This window comes from Salvia hispanica, chromosome 5 (genome assembly GCF_023119035.1).
Source record: "Salvia hispanica cultivar TCC Black 2014 chromosome 5, UniMelb_Shisp_WGS_1.0, whole genome shotgun sequence".
In the NCBI taxonomy this organism is placed as follows: domain Eukaryota; kingdom Viridiplantae; phylum Streptophyta; class Magnoliopsida; order Lamiales; family Lamiaceae; genus Salvia; species Salvia hispanica.
In genome coordinates this window covers 14,082,030-14,103,764 of record NC_062969.1, presented here as the reverse complement: position 1 = coordinate 14,103,764, position 21,735 = coordinate 14,082,030, and the positions used below count along the sequence as shown (strand labels likewise).

Here is a 21,735-nt window from a genome sequence, read left to right as displayed (position 1 = left end):
TGGTCTGTTCCTCAATTATTTCGTTTATAGTTCCTTTTATTTACTTTTCTTAGATATATTCAAGATAGTAACATTCGGGGACACATAAATAATCTTTGATAGGAGCTATATTTTTTTAAAAAAATTATTTAAAATATAATTATGTATAATTAAGCTCATTAATAGGGGTTTTGTATAAAAAATACATAAAGGTGATATAAATATAGAAATTTAGTACAAAAGAAATAATAGAAAAAAAAAACATTTCTAATAGGAGCTTAAGTGTGTCCACCTATGATACCATACCACTTACACTTGATTCTGCATTAATTATGTTGGCGAATCACATTCACAATCCTAAACAATATATTCCCCGGTTCCTAAACAAGTTTCATTTGATCCACAAATTTGTTGGACTTTATATGTGGAGTCATATCAGATCCTATTCGTAGGGTTTGTAACTTTGTGTACAATGTAATTATTAGACTATTTACTAGAGTTGATTTTTAAAAAAATTTGCCAAAATTTAGGGTGAAAAAAAAATCATCCTTAAATTGAGGATACAATTATCTACTGCATTTTAATTTTTTGTTTTTTCTATTATAATTTCATTTGCATCATTTATTTTTAGTTAGAACACCGGAGAATGATGATGTGTTTTAATAACCATGTATCAATATTTAGATATAAAAATTAACATTAATCAAAAAAATATCCTTAGCCATTTTGATTGTAGTGTAGTAAACTGCAATACTCTTGTCTAAAGTGGATAAAACGTAGAGTATTTGGACTTATCATATTATTTTTTGTTGTTTGGGGAAAACATCAATAAATTTAATATGTTGAAAAATAACAATTGAGTGGACGCAATTTTTAGATGGAATGTACGTGTCCAGCTAAAAGATGGAGTAGTAACCCAAGAGGTGTGATCGAGTGGCATGTGACTCGTCCATCCTTAACCAAATGGCCAAGGGATCAATCTCTGCCATTGGGTATGAAACAACTTTAAATTCTTGGGTCAGTTGTCTCACCCACTGAGGTGCCTACAAATCAGCGCGGGGAATAGTTATTAGGCTCGCAGGTGAATATCCTTGTAATTACCAAAAAGAAAAAGATGGAGTTGTAAGTATTCAGTTGTAATATTACATTAAAAACGATTCAAACATGTGTGTGTATGAAAAAAATACTCCGTAAATATTTTCCACAGTATCCACGGTGTCCTTGGAAAGTCCTACTCATCTTTCCTTTAGTAGAAATATTTTTCACCTGACATACAACTTGTTGGAGAGGTCGGGAGTTTTTTTTCAAATTATTTTAGGCTGTGTTTGGAAACATGGAATTGGAGCTGTGGAATTGGAATTGGAGGCTCCAATTCCAATTCCATTGTTTGATAACACAAAAATGCAAAGAATTAGAATTGAATTTTAATTCCAAATTTTTCAATTCCATAATCTCAATTCTACGGCTCAACAAAAGAATTCTAATTCCAAAATTTCAATTTCCGGGTCAAATTTTAAAAAAACGCGGATCTTATTCGGGTCAAAATAAAAAACCGGGTCATAATTTTTTTTTCCCCAACGCTCTCCGCCTCTTCTCCTCTCTCACGACTCTTCCCTTCTCTCTGCAGATCTGCCTCCATCGCTGTTCACAGGATTCATCAAGGTAATTATTCCCATAAAAAATTTAGATTTACAACTATCTTCTTATGTTATGGTGTGTATTTTCTCGTTTTTGCATTTGAATTTGCGAATTTGTAAAAAATTAATCAGCCTAAAAAAAATTCAGATATCGATTGTACGTTTTAGGTTTATCTTAGCCAACGTTTTTGGCTTTTGGGTATCTATCTAGGGTTAATTTTTTCGGATCTCAATTGTAGTTGTTAGCTAGGGTTAATTTCTTTGTGCTCTTTTTAAATCCGCCACAAAATTTGTTTGATTTCCTAATCTTCTAAATGACTAGGGTTAATCCTAATCACATTTAGAAAATTAGGAAAATCAAAAAGGAATCGACAATCCTTATGCAGTGCGTTATCCCCAAATTAATTAAATTTTAAGGCACAGAACATACAAATCACATTCATTTTAGGGCTGCCTACAGCAGCGGTTATGCCCAAGCAAATTTTAGGGCACAGAACATACTAATCACCTAGTTTGATTTTCCTAATCTTCTGAATGTGATTAGGATTTAATTTTTAAATATGCCGATTCCTTTTTGATTTTCCAAAAATTTGGTTGATTTGGGAGAAGAATAAAAGGAATAGGTGTGAATATTGAACTTGTAAATTCAAGTTGTGAAAGGGGAAGGCTTCTGCATTTACACAGGTTTTATTTTCTCTCAAAATACACCTTTAGTATACCTTTGTCCTAATTCACCAGATTTTCTTAATTTCTTCTCCACAAATGTTCTTTCAAAGCACATTATTAGACTAGTTTTACATGGTTAGATGTATGAGTCATGAAATAAAACATTAATGTCCAACTGAAAATTTAATCCGCTTTCCCGATTCTATAAACGATTGCCTGGTAATAAATGGCATGTCCTCTAAATAAGTGTTACCACCAGCCCTACTACTTTTCATTATCTTATCCACAGGTTTGCCCTTATTGATGATGTCAGTCAATCTGTTAAAATAGCAAATTACAAGTTGAGTTTTGATTGATCTCTTTTATGTTGCTCTAATTTTCTTGTATGGGTAGAATATTATGTTAGGATTGCTAAGAAATTGCTGGGACATCGTTTATGAACGGTCAAATTGCTGGGCTAGCTCAGAATGGACAACCAGGTATGATGCAGAATGCTATGTCTGAACAACAATGTTGAAGCCAGCAATATCCTCCCCAAACACTTCGTCATATCATATTCAATAACAGCGACAACAACACCTCATCCAGCAACATTTAGCTTCTTCGCAGTTGCTTCAAAATTCAGCGGGCATTAACCCATAGCATTTGTCTCAAATGGTACAGCAGCAAACACAAGCCCAATCACAGATGCAGCATCCTCCACAACAGCAGAAGTCACCGAGAATCTCTGGGCCTGGAGGCCAGAAATCTGTGAGTTTGACTGGATCACAGCCAGATGCTGCTGCATCAGGAGCAACTACACCAGGTGGCAGTTCAAGCCAAGGCACAGAAGCATGTATCCAAGCAGCACCATCTCAATTATTAACTATGCATCAATTAATATTTAATGAAGCTATATAAATTTTAGGGATAGTCTAGCCGAAGCTATGTTTCTTCATTATCAAAATAGGCGTAACTTGTAGTGTCGTGCTTATGAAACTAAATACTATGTAATAGAATTTGTTTTGTGGTACAATGTTTTGTGGTGTTTATTAATCTAAAAGTTATGTTTTGTGGTGCTTATTAGACTAAGCCCAACTTGATAAGTAAGTTGTCTTTCAATTTGACCTTTGTTTGAATTTGAATATGTTTTGTATAGTCTAGTAGACTTAGTTTATGAAGAAACTAAAGAATAGTAGCTTTTAATGTACCTTTTATACCTAAAGTATCTTAACTCACATAATTAATCATCATTACTTTTGTTATTATTATTATTATTATTATTATATTACGTACTAATTCTATAGTATTTTTTATCTTTGGAATATAAGAAAAAAAGTTTAGATTTACTTAGTTAATGCATATATAATATAGTATATTGTTCAAAGTGAATGTGAAAGTAATTATCAAAAGATAATAAAAAATAATATAGTATATAGTTCAAAGTGAATGTTATTTTAACAATGATTAAACCAATTCCAAATCTATGTTAATTTTTTAAGTTATCAAACAATGGATTTGGAATTATAATACAATTCTACATCAATTCTGTAATAATACCAAACAATGGATTTGGAATTGAATTAGAATTCAATTCCATCCAATTCAATTCCATAGAATTCCAATTCTAATTCCGTGTTCCAAACGCACCCTTAAGGTTTTTTACAAAATATTCAGACTTTGGTCATCCCAGTGTCCAACTATATTTTCAATCCAATTTTTTCATGAGCTAATTTTACATTTCTTCGAAAAGATTAGAATTAATTTTACTTATTTTATAATCCGCCTAATGAGACCATCTCCAATCATACTCCAAAAATGAGTTTTTGTGTAAAAATCTTCTCCAACCATACATCAAACTCAAATCCATTTTTTGTGTTTTTTTGAAACAATAATACCAAACATGGTCTTACTGCAAATTTTCAGTGAGTCAAAAACTTAAAAATGATTTAAATTTTAAATTTGGTGCGATTGAAATAGAACTACTTTTTAGTGTAACGTATACTCAAAAATATATTTAAGTTTGGTATAAATGGTTGAAAATGGTCTGACGAGGCTATAGTTAAACTAACTCTAATTCTAATGAAAAGGCAAAATATATACGCCGGTTGAGAAGCCCAACGGTCACAACTTAATCAATTTATACGAAGAGTATAATACTACTGTAATACATATGGAATGATGGTCGGCTAATTGTAAAGAAACACGATATAGATAGAGTGGCCCACAAATATTAGATCCAATATTGTAGGGTTTAATTAGGCAAAAATTAAGACCAGCCTGGCTTTCAAAATTGCATAATGATCAGCTGATTTTAGAAATTTATACTTTGATACAATGATATACCTGTGTTTTTTCAATTAATTTTTATAAAATGAACTACAACGATGAAAAAAAAAAAAAAAAAATTCTATGATCCAATAATGAACCTTCATATTTTGATTCTGTAGTTCTACATTAGAAATTAATTATATTTATATCACAACTTTATTACTATATATATCTTTATATACAATATGTATACTACACATACACTATTACGGTATAATACTTTACTCCATTCATTCGTTATTAGGAATCTCATTTGAGTTGCGGATCCAGATGCGTCTTCTCACAAAACAAAAATAAATTTGAAAATTTTACTATTAATTGAATGGGGTCAAATTTAGACGTAGGTTAATACACTTTGTAAGTCTCTATTATCTAGAATCGAATGCAAGATAATGTAATATTATTATTACTACTATTTTTATTCCTTGAACTTTAATTGGATATATTTATATTTGCAGCTTTATTTATTGCATCCAAAGCCCCGGTACTGCATGCATTCCTTAGCTAGAATATTGTAATCCCCCGTCTCTCCGAATATATAAACATTTACATTTTTGGTATGTTCTGTAAAAACTTTCTATATTATTGAAATTTTTTTTTAATGAGTTGAGACTCATTTTCACCTAACATATTTTTCTTTCTGTCTCTTTCTTACATTACTATTTTGCATTAAAATTCGTGTCGTTTCAAAAGTTCCATTTTTAGGAGACGAAGGAAGTACCACTATCAAAGAATTTTTGTTGTTATAATCCGCATTTCCTTCTAACTAGTACGCAATCAATATTGTTTACTTATCGCTGTGATTTGTATTTCCTTATGAACTTGTGCTTGACCTTGCTTTTTGATTCATGTCTCGATCTTGAGAACTCTCTTTTGGTGGCTTATGCTCTAGGTGTCTCTCTTGAGTTTGTGTTCTCTCTGCTAGTTCTTCTCTTCTTTTTATTTCTCTTGTTGCTCTTTTGGGAAGATTGTTAGCTAGATTTTGCCTTCACTTTTTTTTTGTTTTATTTTTGTTGGACATTTTGGATATCGTACTTTAGCTCGCCACAGCTGTAGGCTCGAGCGGTTGTTATTTTATCAAAAAAAATGTGCTACCTCCATTTAGCATTAAATGTCACATATCTGACCGGTGCGCGTTTTAAGAAATTAGTTGACTTTATAAAGAAATGAATAGAAAAGTTAAGTGAAATGTAAGTGTAATGAATAGAAAGTGGAATGTATGAACCCACTTACTAAATACTCCAGTAAAAGTGTAATGAAACATTTAATAACGGACGAACAAAAAAGAAAATATGAGATATTTGATGGCGGACGGATAAAATAATTATTATAATATTTAAATTATGTATGTACTTATTTTCTAATTGAACATATATAAGGCCATAAAGGGAGTGGTTCTTAGTGAGAACTTTTTAAAAACGAGAACTTTGAGAATTGGAAATCATATTAATTCTCTGATATATTAATGTCAGTTACCATTATAAAACATATAAATTATTGATATTGAGTCAGAAATATTTATGAATCAATGAACTGGTTTGAATAAAAAACTGATATATTTTGTGTTACTAATTGATATGGAATACTTTTATGTTCAGAAAAATTTAATTACGATCCAACGCATGTATATAACCCTATTGATCATCGTACATTAAAATTGTGAAATCGATCATTCCAAGTAAGTAAACACTGCAAATAAAATGACTCAGTTATCCGCTTACTAGTCACATGAGAAATATCTTAGTACTAAATTTAGGGATTTTAGGACACGTATGACTAATTCATGTTGAGTCCAGCAAAATAGAATTGTAACCCTAAATCCTAATTATTGGTTATGCCACAATAAGATCGAGAATTCGAGATGACATGTGGGAGCACCACCTCCATGTTGTTGCGATGATAGATGGATAAAAAAAAGAATATAGATAAATGAATTATTTTATTTTATTTAAGTGGATTCACTAATTTTAAAAGAACACCTATCTCAGTATTAGTATACGAAATCAGCATTGGCTAAATTTAAACAACCTTTATTACAAAGTCCCAACTCTCAAGGTATACCATATTATATAGAATAGCTATGTAGTATATGAATAAAAGAATTAATTGAGATGCTCAAACATTTATTGTTATAGCATATTAGCATTGATGGCTGTTTCCCATTTTCGAAGTTTGATTTTGGTATTTTCAAAGGCATGGATGTGTAATTGCATATGCATATTGAATTTTCTTTAACAAAGCATCAATATAACTTTAGTTTTTGTTTTATTATTATTTTGTAAAAAAAATAGTCAATAGATGTTAACTTTAGGCTTTGCTCATTAAGGAAATTAATCACGCCACAACTTTATTAGTGCATGCGTTGATTATCAAGTTGTGCCATTCATAATTTTCTTGGCCGACATTAAAATGGTAAATCTCTTTTATATGTAAAAAGTTAGGAATATAATATTAGTCGTGTGATCAAATACTAACTAATTTACAGTAATAACTAATAACTAATATCAATTTTGTATGTTAAAAATATAAACATAAAGACATAAATTTATCAATTTTCTTGTGTTGCTAAACTTATGTCTTTGTGGTAATATTTAAATTTACATATTGTATTAATATAATTATGTCTTTGTGTTGATAATTTTAATACACTGAATTGAAAGTTATTAGTTATTACTGTAAATTAGTTAGCACACTCACACGACCTATATTATATCGAAGCAGTGATGTATGAATGTATCTAACATTTTCAATTTGAAAATGCAATAAATAAATACTCCAATATACAACCTAGACTGTTAAATTAAGGATTTGCAACGGAGTACTGATAATTTTGGTGTTCAATGTAAAATTATACTTCTAAAACCATCTCCAATCATTTTCACTAAACTCAAATTTATTTTAGTGCTAAATGTCATATCAAATAGTGATTTTACTCCAATTATTATTTTATACTAAACTCAAATTTAAAAGAATATTCTCAATGTCATACTTCCTCCGTCACCCAATATGTGTCCCATTTTAACCCGTAGCTCGAATAGAGTTGGCCCGAAATCTGCTAGGCTGATCCAATGAACATACCTAACAAATTGTATTGATATAGTCAAGTAACATATCAAAATCCGCCAATCCACTATGAGCATCTCTAGAGAGAGGGTAAATGGAGAGGTAAAGAAAAATAACTACCATATTTACCTCTTCTTCATAAAATTTAATGCTCCAATGGAAATGGTATTTGAGGAGGTATTATACCTTCTTTCATTTTGAGAAGATATCTTACCTCTTCATGATAGAAAAGATAAAATGTTAGTTATTTTGTTTCCCTTATTTAAGTTACATTCTTTCCTTGGAGTCCATTCCTTCTTATTTTTTAAAAATGTATAATAACTTTTTTTAAAAGGTAAATAAGAAATATACCTTCTTAGTATACCTTTTTTCCTTGGAGATGCTCTAACGGTGCCATTGCCAACATATGCTCAAACCCCAACAGTTGGAAATTTTCCTAAATAAATAGGCATTTCATTTTGATTAACAATTTAATTAAACCATATATATACCCTTTTGCTGACATTCGGCATGAAACGTATTAACGTTAGTTAAAACTCATCATGTCCATTTATTTCTGGTTCCAACTATCTATAATGGTAATTATGCACTAGGGATGACAGCACCTTAATAGGACCTTATACGCTATATTACGCCTATATATATTGAAAAATGTTCAAATGAAAATTATTCTGTATCTTTGAAATACTACAATTTAAATTATAAATATATACTTTGACTGTATACAATTTGAAATATAAAATTAAACCAGCAAAAAATATACTAAAAGCCAACAAAATCACGAATGAGTAAAGTGACAAAAATAGAAATTAAGTAGACAATTCATTATTAATGTAGTCATTGTTAATGAATTCAGAAACTTACAAATACAGATTATTAAGATTATGCTAAAAAGCATTTTATCCCTATTCTACTGCAGATTGAGTATACTGTTAGAAAAACGTATTTATATTTTAAGATGAAATATGATGAAAAGAGATAGGGGATTATTGTTGACAAATTAGCATAGATTTCACAGAATGGATACCGATTTGATAAAAATAGTTCAAAGTTTGATAATCCGCTTAGCCAGCCTGGTTTATTCTATTTATTTATTTATACATTTAATGTATTTGATTTGAGTGTTAATAATATTATCCTAATTCCTAAGAGAGATTGCACTTGCACACATGTTCGCTGACACTTTCCTATTTCATGGGCAAAATATATATTTGTTGTAATATAAAACCAACCGGCAATATATATTTTCCATTTATAGTAGTTTTATTTACGATGGTCAATCAGTTTTCTCCCTTCTATTCTTATCCTCTTTATCCTACTTATATATAAAAATATGTTAATAATACCATCCCTTTATTCTTTTTTTTACCATTCCAATTTTGTATTAAAATTTATATCATCCATTTACGTCAATACTAATGGATGCAGTGAAGTAGTAATATAATTGCATGTTTCAACAAGGAGATAGAAGAGAAAATTATTTGAAAAATTAGAAAATTTTCATTTGAATTGGAAAAAGGTGGCCATTATATGGGAAATATATATTTTAAAAAGCTGGAATAAAGTCGTGTATGTCACGAGGGAGCTGCGACATACTATACTTGCATTTTTAATTTTAATTCACACATCAAAGAGAGACTTTGTTTAGAGTTGACAAAATGAGAAGAACCAAAACAATTATTGCGATAAAATAATTACTAGTACTAAAAATTTCAGCTGTATATGTATAGAAGTCAATATTGCATAGAGCAAGGAATAAATCCAAATTTGTTTGCAGAAAAACAATGGCGGATGTTTACGGCAACAGTAGAGGCGGTGGCCTGCTCAGGGTTTCAATGTGCGGCGACGCTCAAGCACGTGAACTTGAGCAGCTCTCCCGCGAAGGCAGTCAATACAGCCTCTCTACTGGAATTCTCCCCTCCCTCGGCGCCAGAAGTAATCGCAGAGTTAGGCTTCCTCCTTTCATCGTTTCACCTTACGATCGCCGCTACAGGTTCCTTCCTTTTTTTTCATTTCACTTTAATTTCTGTTTTTCTGAGTTTTCTACTCACCTGCATGTCTTCCGCATTTTTCGAATTTTTTGTGTTTTTCCAATTAATTTAATTTATTGTTTTGTTTGCCTGATTTGGAAGATCGTATGAGTGCTTGATTTCTCTCTCTTGGAATATTTCAGTCTTAACACTCAGCTTTTTTCCCACCGCAATCTTGTTATTGTGTATTGAATTTCTACAGAAATGAACAACAATCTATGGAGAAACATAAATATATTTCCAACTTTCTGGTCAAAAAGGCTGAGTAGATCTTCAAATATTCCCAACTTTTCGAATTGACTTTGAGAAACTTGCATAATTGACATAATTTGGATGTCCTTTTATCATTTTGCACTATGCTTTCTTGTGTTCATTTTTATGCAATTATATTTCTCTTTGCTGCACTTTTTTTTTTTTTTTTTTTTTTTTTTTTTTTTTTTGTATTTTTGTATGCCGCTAAAATCACCCCAGGTTGAATTGAATCTTACAGAGCATGGCAGAACTTTCTTGTTGTGCTGGTTGTTTATACTGCTTGGGTGTCTCCATTCGAGTTCGGGTTTCTTGATAAACCAGCAAGGCCTCTCGCCATCACTGACAATATTGTCAACGGATTTTTCTTTATCGACATCGTCCTTACATTCTTTGTAGCTTATCTGGATAGAAGCACATATCTTCTTGTTGATGACCGGAAGATGATTGCGAAGAAGTATCTATTATCGTGGTTCGTGTTAGATGTTGTATCTACTATCCCATCCGAACTAGCTCGTAAGATAATGCCCAAACCATTACAAAGTTATGGAGCATTCAATATGCTACGTCTCTGGCGTCTTAGAAGAGTTGGCTCCTTATTTTCACGGTAGCACATTGTGAATTTTCTTATGTATATATTCTCGACTATAGTGAAGCAAATGTGCTCTTTTTTACCCTTGTGTCTTTCTTCAAAGCAGATTGGAGAAAGATAAGAATTTCAACTACTTTTGGATTAGGTGTGTGAAGCTCGTCTGTGTAAGTTAAATCTCGAGCCTTTGGAACACTTTGGTGAAATTATAGTTTTCATTCTATTGAATATAGCTTTGTTTGGGTGTAGGTTACTTTGTTTGCAGTTCATTGTGCTGGTTGCTTCTATTATCTACTTGCTGCCCATTACCCTAATCCACAAAACACATGGATTGGAGCAGTCATAGAGAATTTCAAAGACAAAAGCATATGGCTACGCTATGTGACTGCAACTTATTGGTCCATTACAACTCTCACAACTACTGGATATGGGGATTTGCATGCTGAAAATACGAGGGAGATGATATTTGGTATATTTTACATGCTTTTCAACTTGGGGCTAACAGCATATTTGATAGGAAATATGACAAATTTGGTCGTCCACGGGACTAGTAAGACCCGAAAATTTGTGAGTAACTTTTGATGCTGTATATTGAACATTTCTTTGGTGGTCCTTCATGCCTCAAACTGAATGTTTTGTTGTATTTCTGATATGTGGTATCCAACATTAGAGAGACACAATTCAAGCCGCTTCAAGTTTTGCACAAAGGAATAAACTGCCCGCTCGCCTTCAAGACCAGATGCTTTCACATTTGTGCTTAAAGTTCCGAACTGACTCTGAGGGCCTTCAACAACAAGAGAGTCTTGATTCTCTTCCAAAAGCCATTCGTTCGAGTATTTCCCACTTCCTTTTCTACGCTCTAGTAGAAAAAGCATACTTGTTCCGCGACGTGTCAAATGATTTGCTCTTCCAGCTGGTAATTTCCTGTAACTATATTTCATTTTTCTCCCATTGCTATACACTAAACATTTGTCATTGTCATTCATGGAACCTTTTTGTATGGAAGGTATCTGAGATGAAGGCTGAGTATTTCCCTCCCAAGGAAGATGTGATCTTGCAGAATGAAGCTCCAACCGACTTTTATATCCTGGTCACAGGAGCAGTGGTAAATTTTGGCATTAATAACCTTCACTTATTTTTCTCTCTTATTTGCCTCGAATATTTCTGCTCTGTAAAATCATGCTAGAGCATGGACTGACTTCTCATGTGTCCTCCATTTGTACTGATGTCATAATGTATGAATTTCTTTGCAGGATTTATTGGTCCAAAAAAATGGAGCAGAACAGGCAAGTCCAATTTGCATTGGTCGCAAAGATGTTTTATATTGAAAACCGGACTAAAATTTCAACAATTGTTTATATTCAGGTTGTTGGAGAGGCCAAAAATGGTGAATTATGTGGAGAGATTGGTGTCCTTTGCTATAGGCCTCAACTGTTCACAGTGCGTACAAAAAGATTGTGTCAGCTATTGCGTCTGAACCGTACCACGTTTCTGAATATTATTCAGGCTAATGTTGGAGACGGAACTATAATCATGAACAACCTTCTTAAGGTATGTTTTCTATACAATAATCCTTAATGTGGGTGATGAATATGTCCATCTCAGATTCTTTCACTGTATATTCTAGATCACTGATTGAGGCTCATATAAGATTTGGAGAATACTGATACATTGATTTTTCTGATATTAGCATTTGAAGCAATTGAAGGACCCAATAATGGATGGAGTTCTTGTAGAGACCGAGAACATGCTTGCTCGAGGAAGATTGGATCTACCTCTCACATTGTGTTTTGCAGCACTTAGGGGAGATGACTTGCTATTGCATCATCTGCTGAAGAGGGGTCTTGATCCAAACGAATCTGATAATAATGGAAGAACAGCACTGGTCAGTACATTTCAGCTAAATATCAGCACACTTTCAGAAAAGAGCCCAATCTTCCTATTTATTTACTAATATAATTGTCTTTATACTTGTATTTATTCAGCATATAGCAGCAGCACAAGGAAATGAGAACTGTGTGCTTCTTTTGCTGGATTTTGGGGCAGACGTCAATTGCAGAGGTTCGTTATAGTTACATAACAATACTTCTTCTAAAAACCATATTATAATTCTGTTCAAGTCAGATTGGTGTGCTTTAAGATGTGGTGGATAGGCTTAAGTTCTCTGTGCTTGGCTAACTATAAAATCCATAATACTTCTTTGCGATCAACTATGGACTGCTTTAGCTACAAGCATCGACCAGATATGATTTAGTGCGTGTCATTGTTTTGGTTCTACTAGGGATTCTCGGACTAACTATCTGTTTCCTAATGTGGAACGATAAATAAAGATAAGTTTAATGCATAATTTGACATATGAAACTCTAATATGCCCATTGCTTGCTACAAGAGCTGGGGTTGCATTAAGTAAGCCATTTTCTATCAGGTTCGGTTGACTTCATCATTCACTCTACTATTCCTTCATGTTGTGTTCTATAACCGACTTTTGACAATCACTGGAAATTGTTTATGTTTAGCAATTCACGTCAATATAGCAAGGCATGTATTATTACGTGGCCATACAAGTTGGCGTGGCTGGTTTTTAAATTCTGATTGACTCATCACTCTGGTGTATGTGATAATGCTTTTGTATGAACTCACTTGCTGTTTTCAAATCTTATCTTGATTTGTTTATTTTCTTTAATGATTGATTGATATCATCATCGTGTGATAATTAACTACCATCCTTTTCAGCATTCAATTAAATCACAGATGTTCATTAGGGGCATCTATCCTTAGTTTTCTAGTTATATGTTTGCTACAATTGGCATACCTTTTACCTGATAAGCAACCCGTTATTTGTTTAATAGCTAATGGTTGGTGCGTCTGGGATCACTCTTGGGGCCCTTTACTTGTAATGAACATTTATTATATTTAGTAATAAACGATTCCTTTTTTATATGAATAGGATGAAGCTACACCAGTTATGGCCGGTAATGGTCAGAAATACTTATTTATTGTAATCTCACATAATCTGACTTTCAGAAGTCAACTTCATGACTAAAGAAGCACATGACTACCTGTCATCTTGCCACATTAGGTGCATTAATCATCATCAGCTGACTTTACTTCAAATGGACTTTTTCTTGCTGGATATATTTTAGAAAGTAAAAGTGTATTATTTGACTTTTTCAGTATTATTGTTATTATTAATAATTAATTATAATATTGTGTTTATTTTTTTACTGTTTTCTGTGGCTAAGAGAATGGTTGTTTGGCTGAACTTGCAGATTCAGAGGGAAGTATACCACTTTGGGAGGCCATGTTTGGCATGCACAATCAAGTTGTTAAGCTATTGTCGGACCATGGTGCTGCAATAACCATTGGTGATGTTGGTCTGTTTGCTTGCAGTGCTGCTGAACAAAATAATCTGGTTTTACTCAAGGAAATTGTTCGCCGTGGAGGGGATGTCACTCTACCAAAGAGCAATGGCTGTACAGCTCTCCATGTTGCAGTTTGTGAAGGCAACATTGAAATGGTCAAATTCCTCCTTGACCATGGCGCTGATGTGTACAAGGGGGATGAAAATGGCTGGACAGCAAGGGACCTTGCTGAGCAGCAAGGGCACGACGAGATTAAGGAGCTCTTTGATTCTTGTAAGGTATCTAAGACTGAAGAGCCCGCTGTCACCGTCCCTGAGGAGCGCCATGGAGTTCGTTTCCTGGAGAAATTTAGAAGTGAACCAACAACAATTTCACCTGTTAACCAAGACCCCTCATTTCCTGCAGCGGATGGATCATGGGGAAGGTCTCGTCCAAGACGCAGGACTAGTAATTTCTATAATTCTCTGTTTGGAATAATGTCAGCAGCACAACTGGGAGACAACAGCCCACATTTGCCTGTAGACAACAATGGTGCAAGTGCAGCACCGGCAGAGAGAACTTATGCTGCCAGAGTGACTGTGAGTTGCCCCGAGAAAGGGGATATAGCAGGAAAGCTTGTCCTCCTTCCACAAAGCTTTCAAGAACTACTTGAAATCGGGACGAAGAAGTTTGGATTTGTTCCTGCAAAAATTTTGAGCAACGATGGTGCTGTAATCGATGATATAGAGCTGATCAGAGATGGTGATCAATTAGTCCTTGTTAGTGATGATAGGAACTATGAAAGGGATTAATGTTTGCTTGTATTGACTCCAAAGTGGTCACTTGTATCTTTAAATCTCTTATGTTATCCAACACCATTTCCTTTGACTGGAAGTAAATTAAACCCCAGCTCATACACACACATATACCATCAATAAAATTTTCAATGTGCTCAAGTTGAAATTGTAGATCTGTGTGTAACATTGGCTCTTTCACAAACATTGGACCATTCTAGTGAAAAGGCTAATATGATCAAGGCATGTATGCTTCCAAATTAGATCAACACACAAATACTTAAGCTTATCGTTGTGGGCAAGAGGAGGTCATAAGAGCATCCACGATAGAAATACGCTAGCCATATGTCAGCCACTCTCTCTCCCTGCCACGTCAGCAGCACTAAAAATCCACCTGCCACATCAGATTTAGGCCAGTCATAGGCCAGCCGTAATAAAAATAGTTCAAAAACAACTACATTTACGGAATTAAATTTACGATTAAATTGCGGAATTAAATTTACGAGACATATACGGGAAAATTCATTAATTGCATTAAAAAAAATTACATTCATTTAAAAAAATAAATTACATAATAAAGAAAAAAAACTATCGCCGTGCAGTCTTCCGTGTCCACAACTCTTCAATTATATCCTTTTGGAGTTGAATATGAGCATCCACTTGGCGCATGTCGGCATATTCCTGGAGGCGGCCGACTTCATCGAGAGGTACCCCATGTCGTACGCTAGGGGTGGCCGTTCCGTGGCTTGGACCGGCTTCATCGTCATTGGCCCAACTAGTCGGTTGTACGCCTTCGTCTTCGACGATCATGTTGTGCATGATAATGCGGGCGTACATTATTTGGGAAACGCATTTGACATCCCACAAACGCGTTGGACCCTTAATTGCCGCCCATCGAGACCGGAGCACACCAAATGCGCGCTTCACGTCCTTGCGCGCCGACTCCTGTCGTTCCGCAAAGTAGGCCTTCTTGTCATCCGCCGCGTGCCTGATCGTCTTCACAAAGACGGGCCACCTAGGGTATATCCCATCCGCCAAGTAGTAGCCCATATCATGCCGGTTGTCGTTGGCCACAAATGAGACGGCTGGACCGATGCCCTGACACTTCTCGTTGAAGAGGGGCGACGAGTTGAGGACGTTGAGGTCGTTGTTCGACCCGGCTACCCCAAAATACGCATGCCAGATCCACAACCGGTAATCAGCTACGGCCTCGAGGATCATCGTGGGATTCTGTGACTTGTAGCCGGGTCGTGTAGGCCCCCTTCCAGGCAGTCGGACAGTTCTTCCACTCCCAATGCATACAATCTATGCTGCCTAACATCCCGGGGAACCCATGCTACTCCCCGTGCATCTACATTAGATTCTGACAATCTTGGGGGGTAGGGCTTCGAAGGTACTCCTCATCGAAAATTTGAATCACGCCCTGACAGAAAAACTTCAGACATTGCAGAGAAGTTGTCTCACCGATGTGGAGGTACTCATCTCACATGTCTGCCGCGCCTCCGTAGGCCAACTGCCTGATTGCCGCCGTGCACTTTTGGATAGGGGTGTGGCCGGGTCTGCCGGCCGCATCGTGCCTGAAGCGGAAATAAAGATATCGACGCTTCAAAGCGTCAACGATACGCATAAACAACTCCCTACGCATTCTAAAACGCCGCCTGAACATGGTTGCTGGAAACCGCGGGTCCGGAGCGAAGTAGTCGTCATATAGCCGCTGATGTGCAGCTACGTGATCCCGATCAATCACTGCTCGACGGTGGACAACCGGTGGAGGGCGAGGTACCGCCTGCTGTTCCACCCTTTGCATGTACCGCTCCATCTCGCGGTTCATGTAGGCCTCCATAGCCTCGTTCATCCGCCGTTCATACTCCTCAGCATCCCAACCACTACCACCACTACCACCACCACTACCACCCGCGTTACTCATCCCTCGATGTTGCTCTTGTACAGAAATTTAGAGAGAGAGAAAACTCGTTAAAACAAGTGGTGCAAATGAAAATGAAACTAAAATCGTGTATATATAGGTTTTCAAAAAATTAAAAAAAAATGAAAATTGGCGCTGGCCGATCGGCACGCCACAATGGCGGCCAGCGCATCGGCCAGCGCCCTCTAATCGGCTAGTCCACGCCGATTTTACGCCGATTCGCCACTGGCCAACTGCAATAGTTCGACTAGCCGATCGGCTAGCGACGCGAATCGACTAGCCGGCACTGTGGATGCTCGCGGTTTCTGACTAAAAGTATCTCAAAGGGGGGAAAGGTAAATTGAGAAGAGAAGAAGAAACGTCTATAATGTAGTGACTAGTGGATTAGTACCACGATGTTGGGCCTAAGAACTTCAAGTTTATAGGCCGATGCAAATAGGCCCAACTATTATTGTGCGCACAAGAATGAAATACTACAATAGTTGGAGCTCAACAAGTATACACAAGTTACAAAATTAAGAGTGAATTATTATTTCACCATCTCGTCCAAACGTTTTTAAAAATCGGTAATAATTCTTATCCTTACTTTAACATATAATTGATACACAATGCACATGTTTCGTTTACAAATCGAGATTTTCAATCAAATTAAGGATAAGAATACTTGTGTGAGCACGCGCATTTGCTATTAATTGGCATTAAGTATATGAATTACAAAATTAATTAAGATAATTAAATTTTAATTAATACTATTATGATAAATAAGTGTTAATTAGAGACACTAAATGCATGTTTATAATGGAGCGCACATGAGTGTCTCCCACTTTTAAAACGTTTATTTGTTCATCTTCTCTTTTTACACAACTTGGAGTTGGAATTTAGACATTTATCCGAGGTCAAAATTCAAAATCTATTGAGTGCTCTAAAATCCATCGGTCTTATTGACGGATTAACCTAATTACGTCTAGAATCACACCCCAAATTTTTTTTAAAAAAAAAAAAAAAAAAAAAAAAAAAAAAAAAAAAAAAAAAGTTTAATTATGCCTTCCAACTCTAAGAGCATCCGCAATGGTCGGCTAGCGACCGGCTAGCCGATTCGTCGTACTGGCCGATCGGCTAGCGAACCATTGGAGTCGGCCAACGCGGAAATCGGCGCACGGCCGATCGGCTGGCTGCTGGCGATGCGCTTGCCGATGATCGGGCTGGCCGCCATTGTGGCGGCCGATCGGCCAGCGCCGAATTTTGTTTTTTTTAAAATTCTTTCGGCTAGCGGCAAACTATAACAGATTCAAGGTGGCTCGTGTGTGGAAGCCCGGATTTTTTTTATTATGTTATTTTTATGATTTTTAGTTAATGTACTTTTTTTTATTTAAATAAAATTAATGAATTTTCCCGTATATATCTCGTAAATTTAATTACGTATTTTAATCGTAATTTTAATTCCGTAAATGTAGTATATTTTGAATTATTTTTATCGCGGCTGACCTAAATCTGATGTGGCAGGTGGATTTTTTAGTTTTGCTGACGTGGCAGAGGAAAGAATGGCTGGCCTATTGTTGGCCTATGGCTGGCCTAAGCACCCTTGCGGATGCTCTAAACTTAAATAGTTAGCCCATAACTAAATTATCAACAAACACCATGATTTTTTCAAATGAGTGCCTTCTTTTTACTTTCTAGAACCCCACTAGCAACTCACTGATGTCTCTGACAATATTCTAACAACTTGAGCTGATGGATGTGGTCTTTTGTTACATCCTTCTAATTCATTACATTAATAGTGAATAGATTTAATTATTCTCTGGTTTAACATAAATTCATCAAAATCATGACACACCTCAGCAACGGAGAGGGAAGGATGCATAATTTAAAATTTAGAAATGGTTGAGTGAACATACAAAAAGATAAACTGAGAGTGGTGGGCAACAAAAAAGTACTACTGATGTAAAATATGAAATTCATTTCGTATCATCACAATCAACATTATAATCCCACCCTGCACACACCCTCTCGTAGCTTCCATTAACAGTAAAAATGCACACACACACATACATACAAGTATATACAACTTGGTCCACTCTATATAATACTACAAATATTTGTCCAGAAACATGGAGTATACAACAAAGAAACAGCTACTGCTATTATTTTTTATACATTTGAAAATCCCCAAAAGAAAAGATAGAAAGGGACAGTATCAACGAATAATTAAGCTACTTGCTAGATTTGTTTTATCATACATATATCACAAAGAGTATATATGTGCTAGCTACATTCAATTCCTATTAACTCTTATGATCAGTGAAATGTATCTACTATTACTCCTGCCGACAATGTACATGGACAATACAAATTTTACTAAATTAATACTGTAATAATAAAATAATAGTCTTAATTATTTTAAATGTGTGCCGCTAAGTATTGCCAACTATATAGATCACTGTTATAACTATACCCTCTGTCTTATTGTAGGTGATTGATTTTTTTTTTTTTTTCTCACTACAAGTGATTGGTTTATATTTTTAGTTAAGAACAAAATATATACGGAGTACTATTTCCTATTTTATTTTCTCTTCACTTAAGTTAATAAATACTATCGATTTTTCAAATCCTGTGTCAAAAGAGCAAAAAAAAAAAAAGAGAATGAAAGAAAATAAAAAAATCTCACTCGATCTCCTAATAAAAATCGATCCATAACAATACAAGTAGAGCACTCTCTTACATTAACCCTAATCTACTAAATTACCTCCATCAAGAGACAAAAATAAAAACCTAAGCCAAATTTGAATATAAAAAAAAATCAATCATTAATTAACAAGGCCAGATGATAGAGCCATGAGCAAGATCGCAGCATCCTTCTCGTCGTCTGGTAACACTCTGTTTAACGCCAAATTATCGCTTAAATTTATTAAGAAATCTTCAAAACTAATCCGCTTATGCCCATTTCCACCCGCGGTAGCCGCCGTCTTGCAGCGTTTCTTCAGCTGCGACGCGGTGTGCCCGTTCTCCCCTTTGTACGTCACTGGCGCCATTGCGGCCATGGCGCGCCTAGCTTTCCTCTGTCTGATACCACATGCGTTGCATAACAACTGCCGATATATATAAATACAAATTAATAATCATGTTAAAAAAATTTACCTGACTTTATGATTATTGAGAAATGATGTGCTACATAATTTATCTGAACACCATACTTGTTTAATGCATGTTTAGTATTATTTGTTATGTTTTCATTTCTAATACATTAAAATTGTTATTCATATTTTTATTAATATAGTTTTCATAGAAATCAAAGCTTGATATGTCATTTTATTCATTTATTTGAAGTTATGGAGAAAACTAATAAACTGAGCTTTGATTTGTATGAAAATTGTCAAATTAAAAATATGAATTGCGATTTTAAAAGTATTTGAATAAAACTAAATGTATGAAACAAAACAAATAACAATAAGATGCATTAAACGAAAGTTGTCCGTACATAAGGTTCACAGCATACCATTTCTTCGTGGTTAATTATGACATTTATCCATAACCTCTATTAATCTATTACTACTACATTTTTTTTCATTTTTTACCAATTTTTATAATACTCGGGCAAATTAATCACGACATGACGCGTCTACGAACGACCTATTATTCTGCCACCAGTAAGTCGTTCCTCGGCGCGCCACTGTCCCGATTCAATTTCCGATGATAAATTTGACAAAAATGTAAGGGTGAAGACATATTAAAAAAAATTGTGATAGAATCGATAAAATGAACAAAACTTCTTTAATTACCTTAGGGCCTTTGGGACCACTTCTCCATAGAGGGGTCTTGGTAGTGTTGCAGTCCGAGCAAACCCTAATTGGACTGTTGTTGTAAGAGAAGCTGTTGCTTCTCTTCGTTGTTTTATCAGAAGCGCGATCACAGTTCGTCTTCTTCATATTCTTCTGCATCACCCTCATTTTTGACGACATCCATCTCATAGGGTTACTACTACTGTTCCTGCTAATTTGAAGCTCATCATTTTCTTCCTTCCATAGGGTTAACTTGAGGCCGCTTTCGCCTGCGAACTTCGCCTCATACGCTGATCCATAGTTCTGATATCAGAACAAGTAAACTTCATGTCACAACTACAATTACTCTTAATTTTATTTTTTTAAAGAGAGAAAAATTGTACCGTTAAATGATGAGTGGATTGGTATAGTTGGTGATGATCGTAGAATCCTGTGTGATCGTGCGTCGGATCAAACAAAAAATGGCAAGAAACGGAAGAGGATCGATTTGGGACAAAGGGTTGCTCACGATCATTGCCATGACAAGTAATTTGGTGCATCGAAAATTGAGAAGGGGAAGGATTTAAGTTCATTTGTGACTAGTGAAGAAATGGTTTTTTTGCTCAATCAAATCCGAGGAAAATGGAAGTGGTATATTGTGATTTTGAGGGGGAGGGAATGTAGTGTGTGATGTGTGTGTAAACAAAGGGCCTAATAAGGTGAGGTTTAGACTTTAGAGGGCGTTAGAAAGTTGGGGGGATTTATGGGAGCTAGGCATTCACGTGACTTCATGGCAACCAAAGAAACAAGACTAATAAAAAGACAAATGGAAAAAGGAAGGAGTCGAATGCTACCACACGACCATTTGCACATAACCCTATCTTTTAAAATAGTCATGCTATTTAATTAGTAGTACTACTTATAAAATAAAATGATTGTATATAATTGAAATCTATAAATGTGTGATTAGTTTCATGCCACATATGATTAAGAGCTCCCGTTAACACATTAATTTGATAGGAATAATCGTATGACTACACCAAAACTAAAATATCCTTCCACAATTGGAAATAATATATTTTGATCCAAAAATAATATTTGTGAAAATCAATTCAAAACATTTATTTTTATAGATTGTATGGTCCAAACTCCAAATTGAGTTATTAGTTCTCATTTTAAATAAGTTATTACTAGTATCATATTTTGGGGTGGGCTAGGCCGAGTTCTTTGACTACATAGATGGGCTTATGAGGACCCAAAAAAGCCCACAAATTGAGTGGATCAATATTCGCTAATAATTAAACACATGTTTATTTAGTGGTAATATTGGGATTGGACTGGCCAGCCTAACACGACATTATTATGACACATCAATGGTAACACGTTAATACAACCTAT

At 34.9% G+C, this 21,735-nt stretch overlaps 2 protein-coding genes across 3 annotated transcripts; one reads left to right on the top strand and one right to left on the bottom strand.

Moving 5' to 3' along the window:
• Window positions 1-9,376: 9,376 nt before the first annotated feature.
• LOC125189681 (potassium channel AKT1-like) lies at window positions 9,377-14,788 on the top strand. Of its 2 annotated transcripts, none has more exons than XM_048086934.1 (11): window positions 9,377-9,648; window positions 10,176-10,541; window positions 10,633-10,690; window positions 10,773-11,090; window positions 11,194-11,439; window positions 11,530-11,628; window positions 11,777-11,809; window positions 11,889-12,074; window positions 12,214-12,408; window positions 12,509-12,584; window positions 13,793-14,788. In XM_048086934.1, exons 1-11 carry the CDS (start codon window positions 9,440-9,442, stop codon window positions 14,674-14,676), a joined length of 2,670 nt encoding a protein of 889 aa, XP_047942891.1. In that variant the 5' UTR covers window positions 9,377-9,439; the 3' UTR covers window positions 14,677-14,788. The 2 variants fall into 2 exon arrangements, with proteins under 2 accessions (XP_047942891.1, XP_047942892.1); XM_048086935.1 differs by having other exon boundaries at window positions 9,527-9,648; window positions 10,157-10,541.
• A 4,445-nt stretch (window positions 14,789-19,233) lies between these two features.
• Window positions 19,234-21,080, bottom strand: LOC125191327 (putative GATA transcription factor 22). Its single transcript, XM_048088865.1, has 3 exons — window positions 20,742-21,080; window positions 20,359-20,661; window positions 19,234-19,668 (listed from the first exon to the last, which is right to left on the bottom strand). The coding sequence occupies exons 1-3, from the start codon at window positions 20,928-20,930 to the stop codon at window positions 19,387-19,389; spliced, it is 774 nt and encodes a 257-aa protein (XP_047944822.1). The 5' UTR covers window positions 20,931-21,080; the 3' UTR covers window positions 19,234-19,386.
• Between the last annotated feature and the right edge of the window lie 655 nt (window positions 21,081-21,735).

What these genes read in the sequence shown, in the direction of transcription:
- LOC125191327 (XM_048088865.1), bottom strand. Translation starts at nt 20,930, where the DNA reads ATGAACTTAAATCCTTCCCCTTCTCAATTTTCGATGCACCAAATTACT. An exon ending in AATCCACTCATCATTTAACG is followed by an intron (nt 20,662 to 20,741) that starts GTACAATTTTTC and finishes TTCTGATATCAG; the next exon opens with AACTATGGATCAGCGTATGA. An exon ending in GTGGTCCCAAAGGCCCTAAG is followed by an intron (nt 19,669 to 20,358) that starts GTAATTAAAGAA and finishes ATATATCGGCAG; the next exon opens with TTGTTATGCAACGCATGTGG.
- LOC125189681 (XM_048086934.1), top strand. Translation starts at nt 9,440, where the DNA reads ATGGCGGATGTTTACGGCAACAGTAGAGGCGGTGGCCTGCTCAGGGTT. An exon ending in TCCTGGTCACAGGAGCAGTG is followed by an intron (nt 11,629 to 11,776) that starts GTAAATTTTGGC and finishes ATTTCTTTGCAG; the next exon opens with GATTTATTGGTCCAAAAAAA. An exon ending in ATAATGGAAGAACAGCACTG is followed by an intron (nt 12,409 to 12,508) that starts GTCAGTACATTT and finishes GTATTTATTCAG; the next exon opens with CATATAGCAGCAGCACAAGG.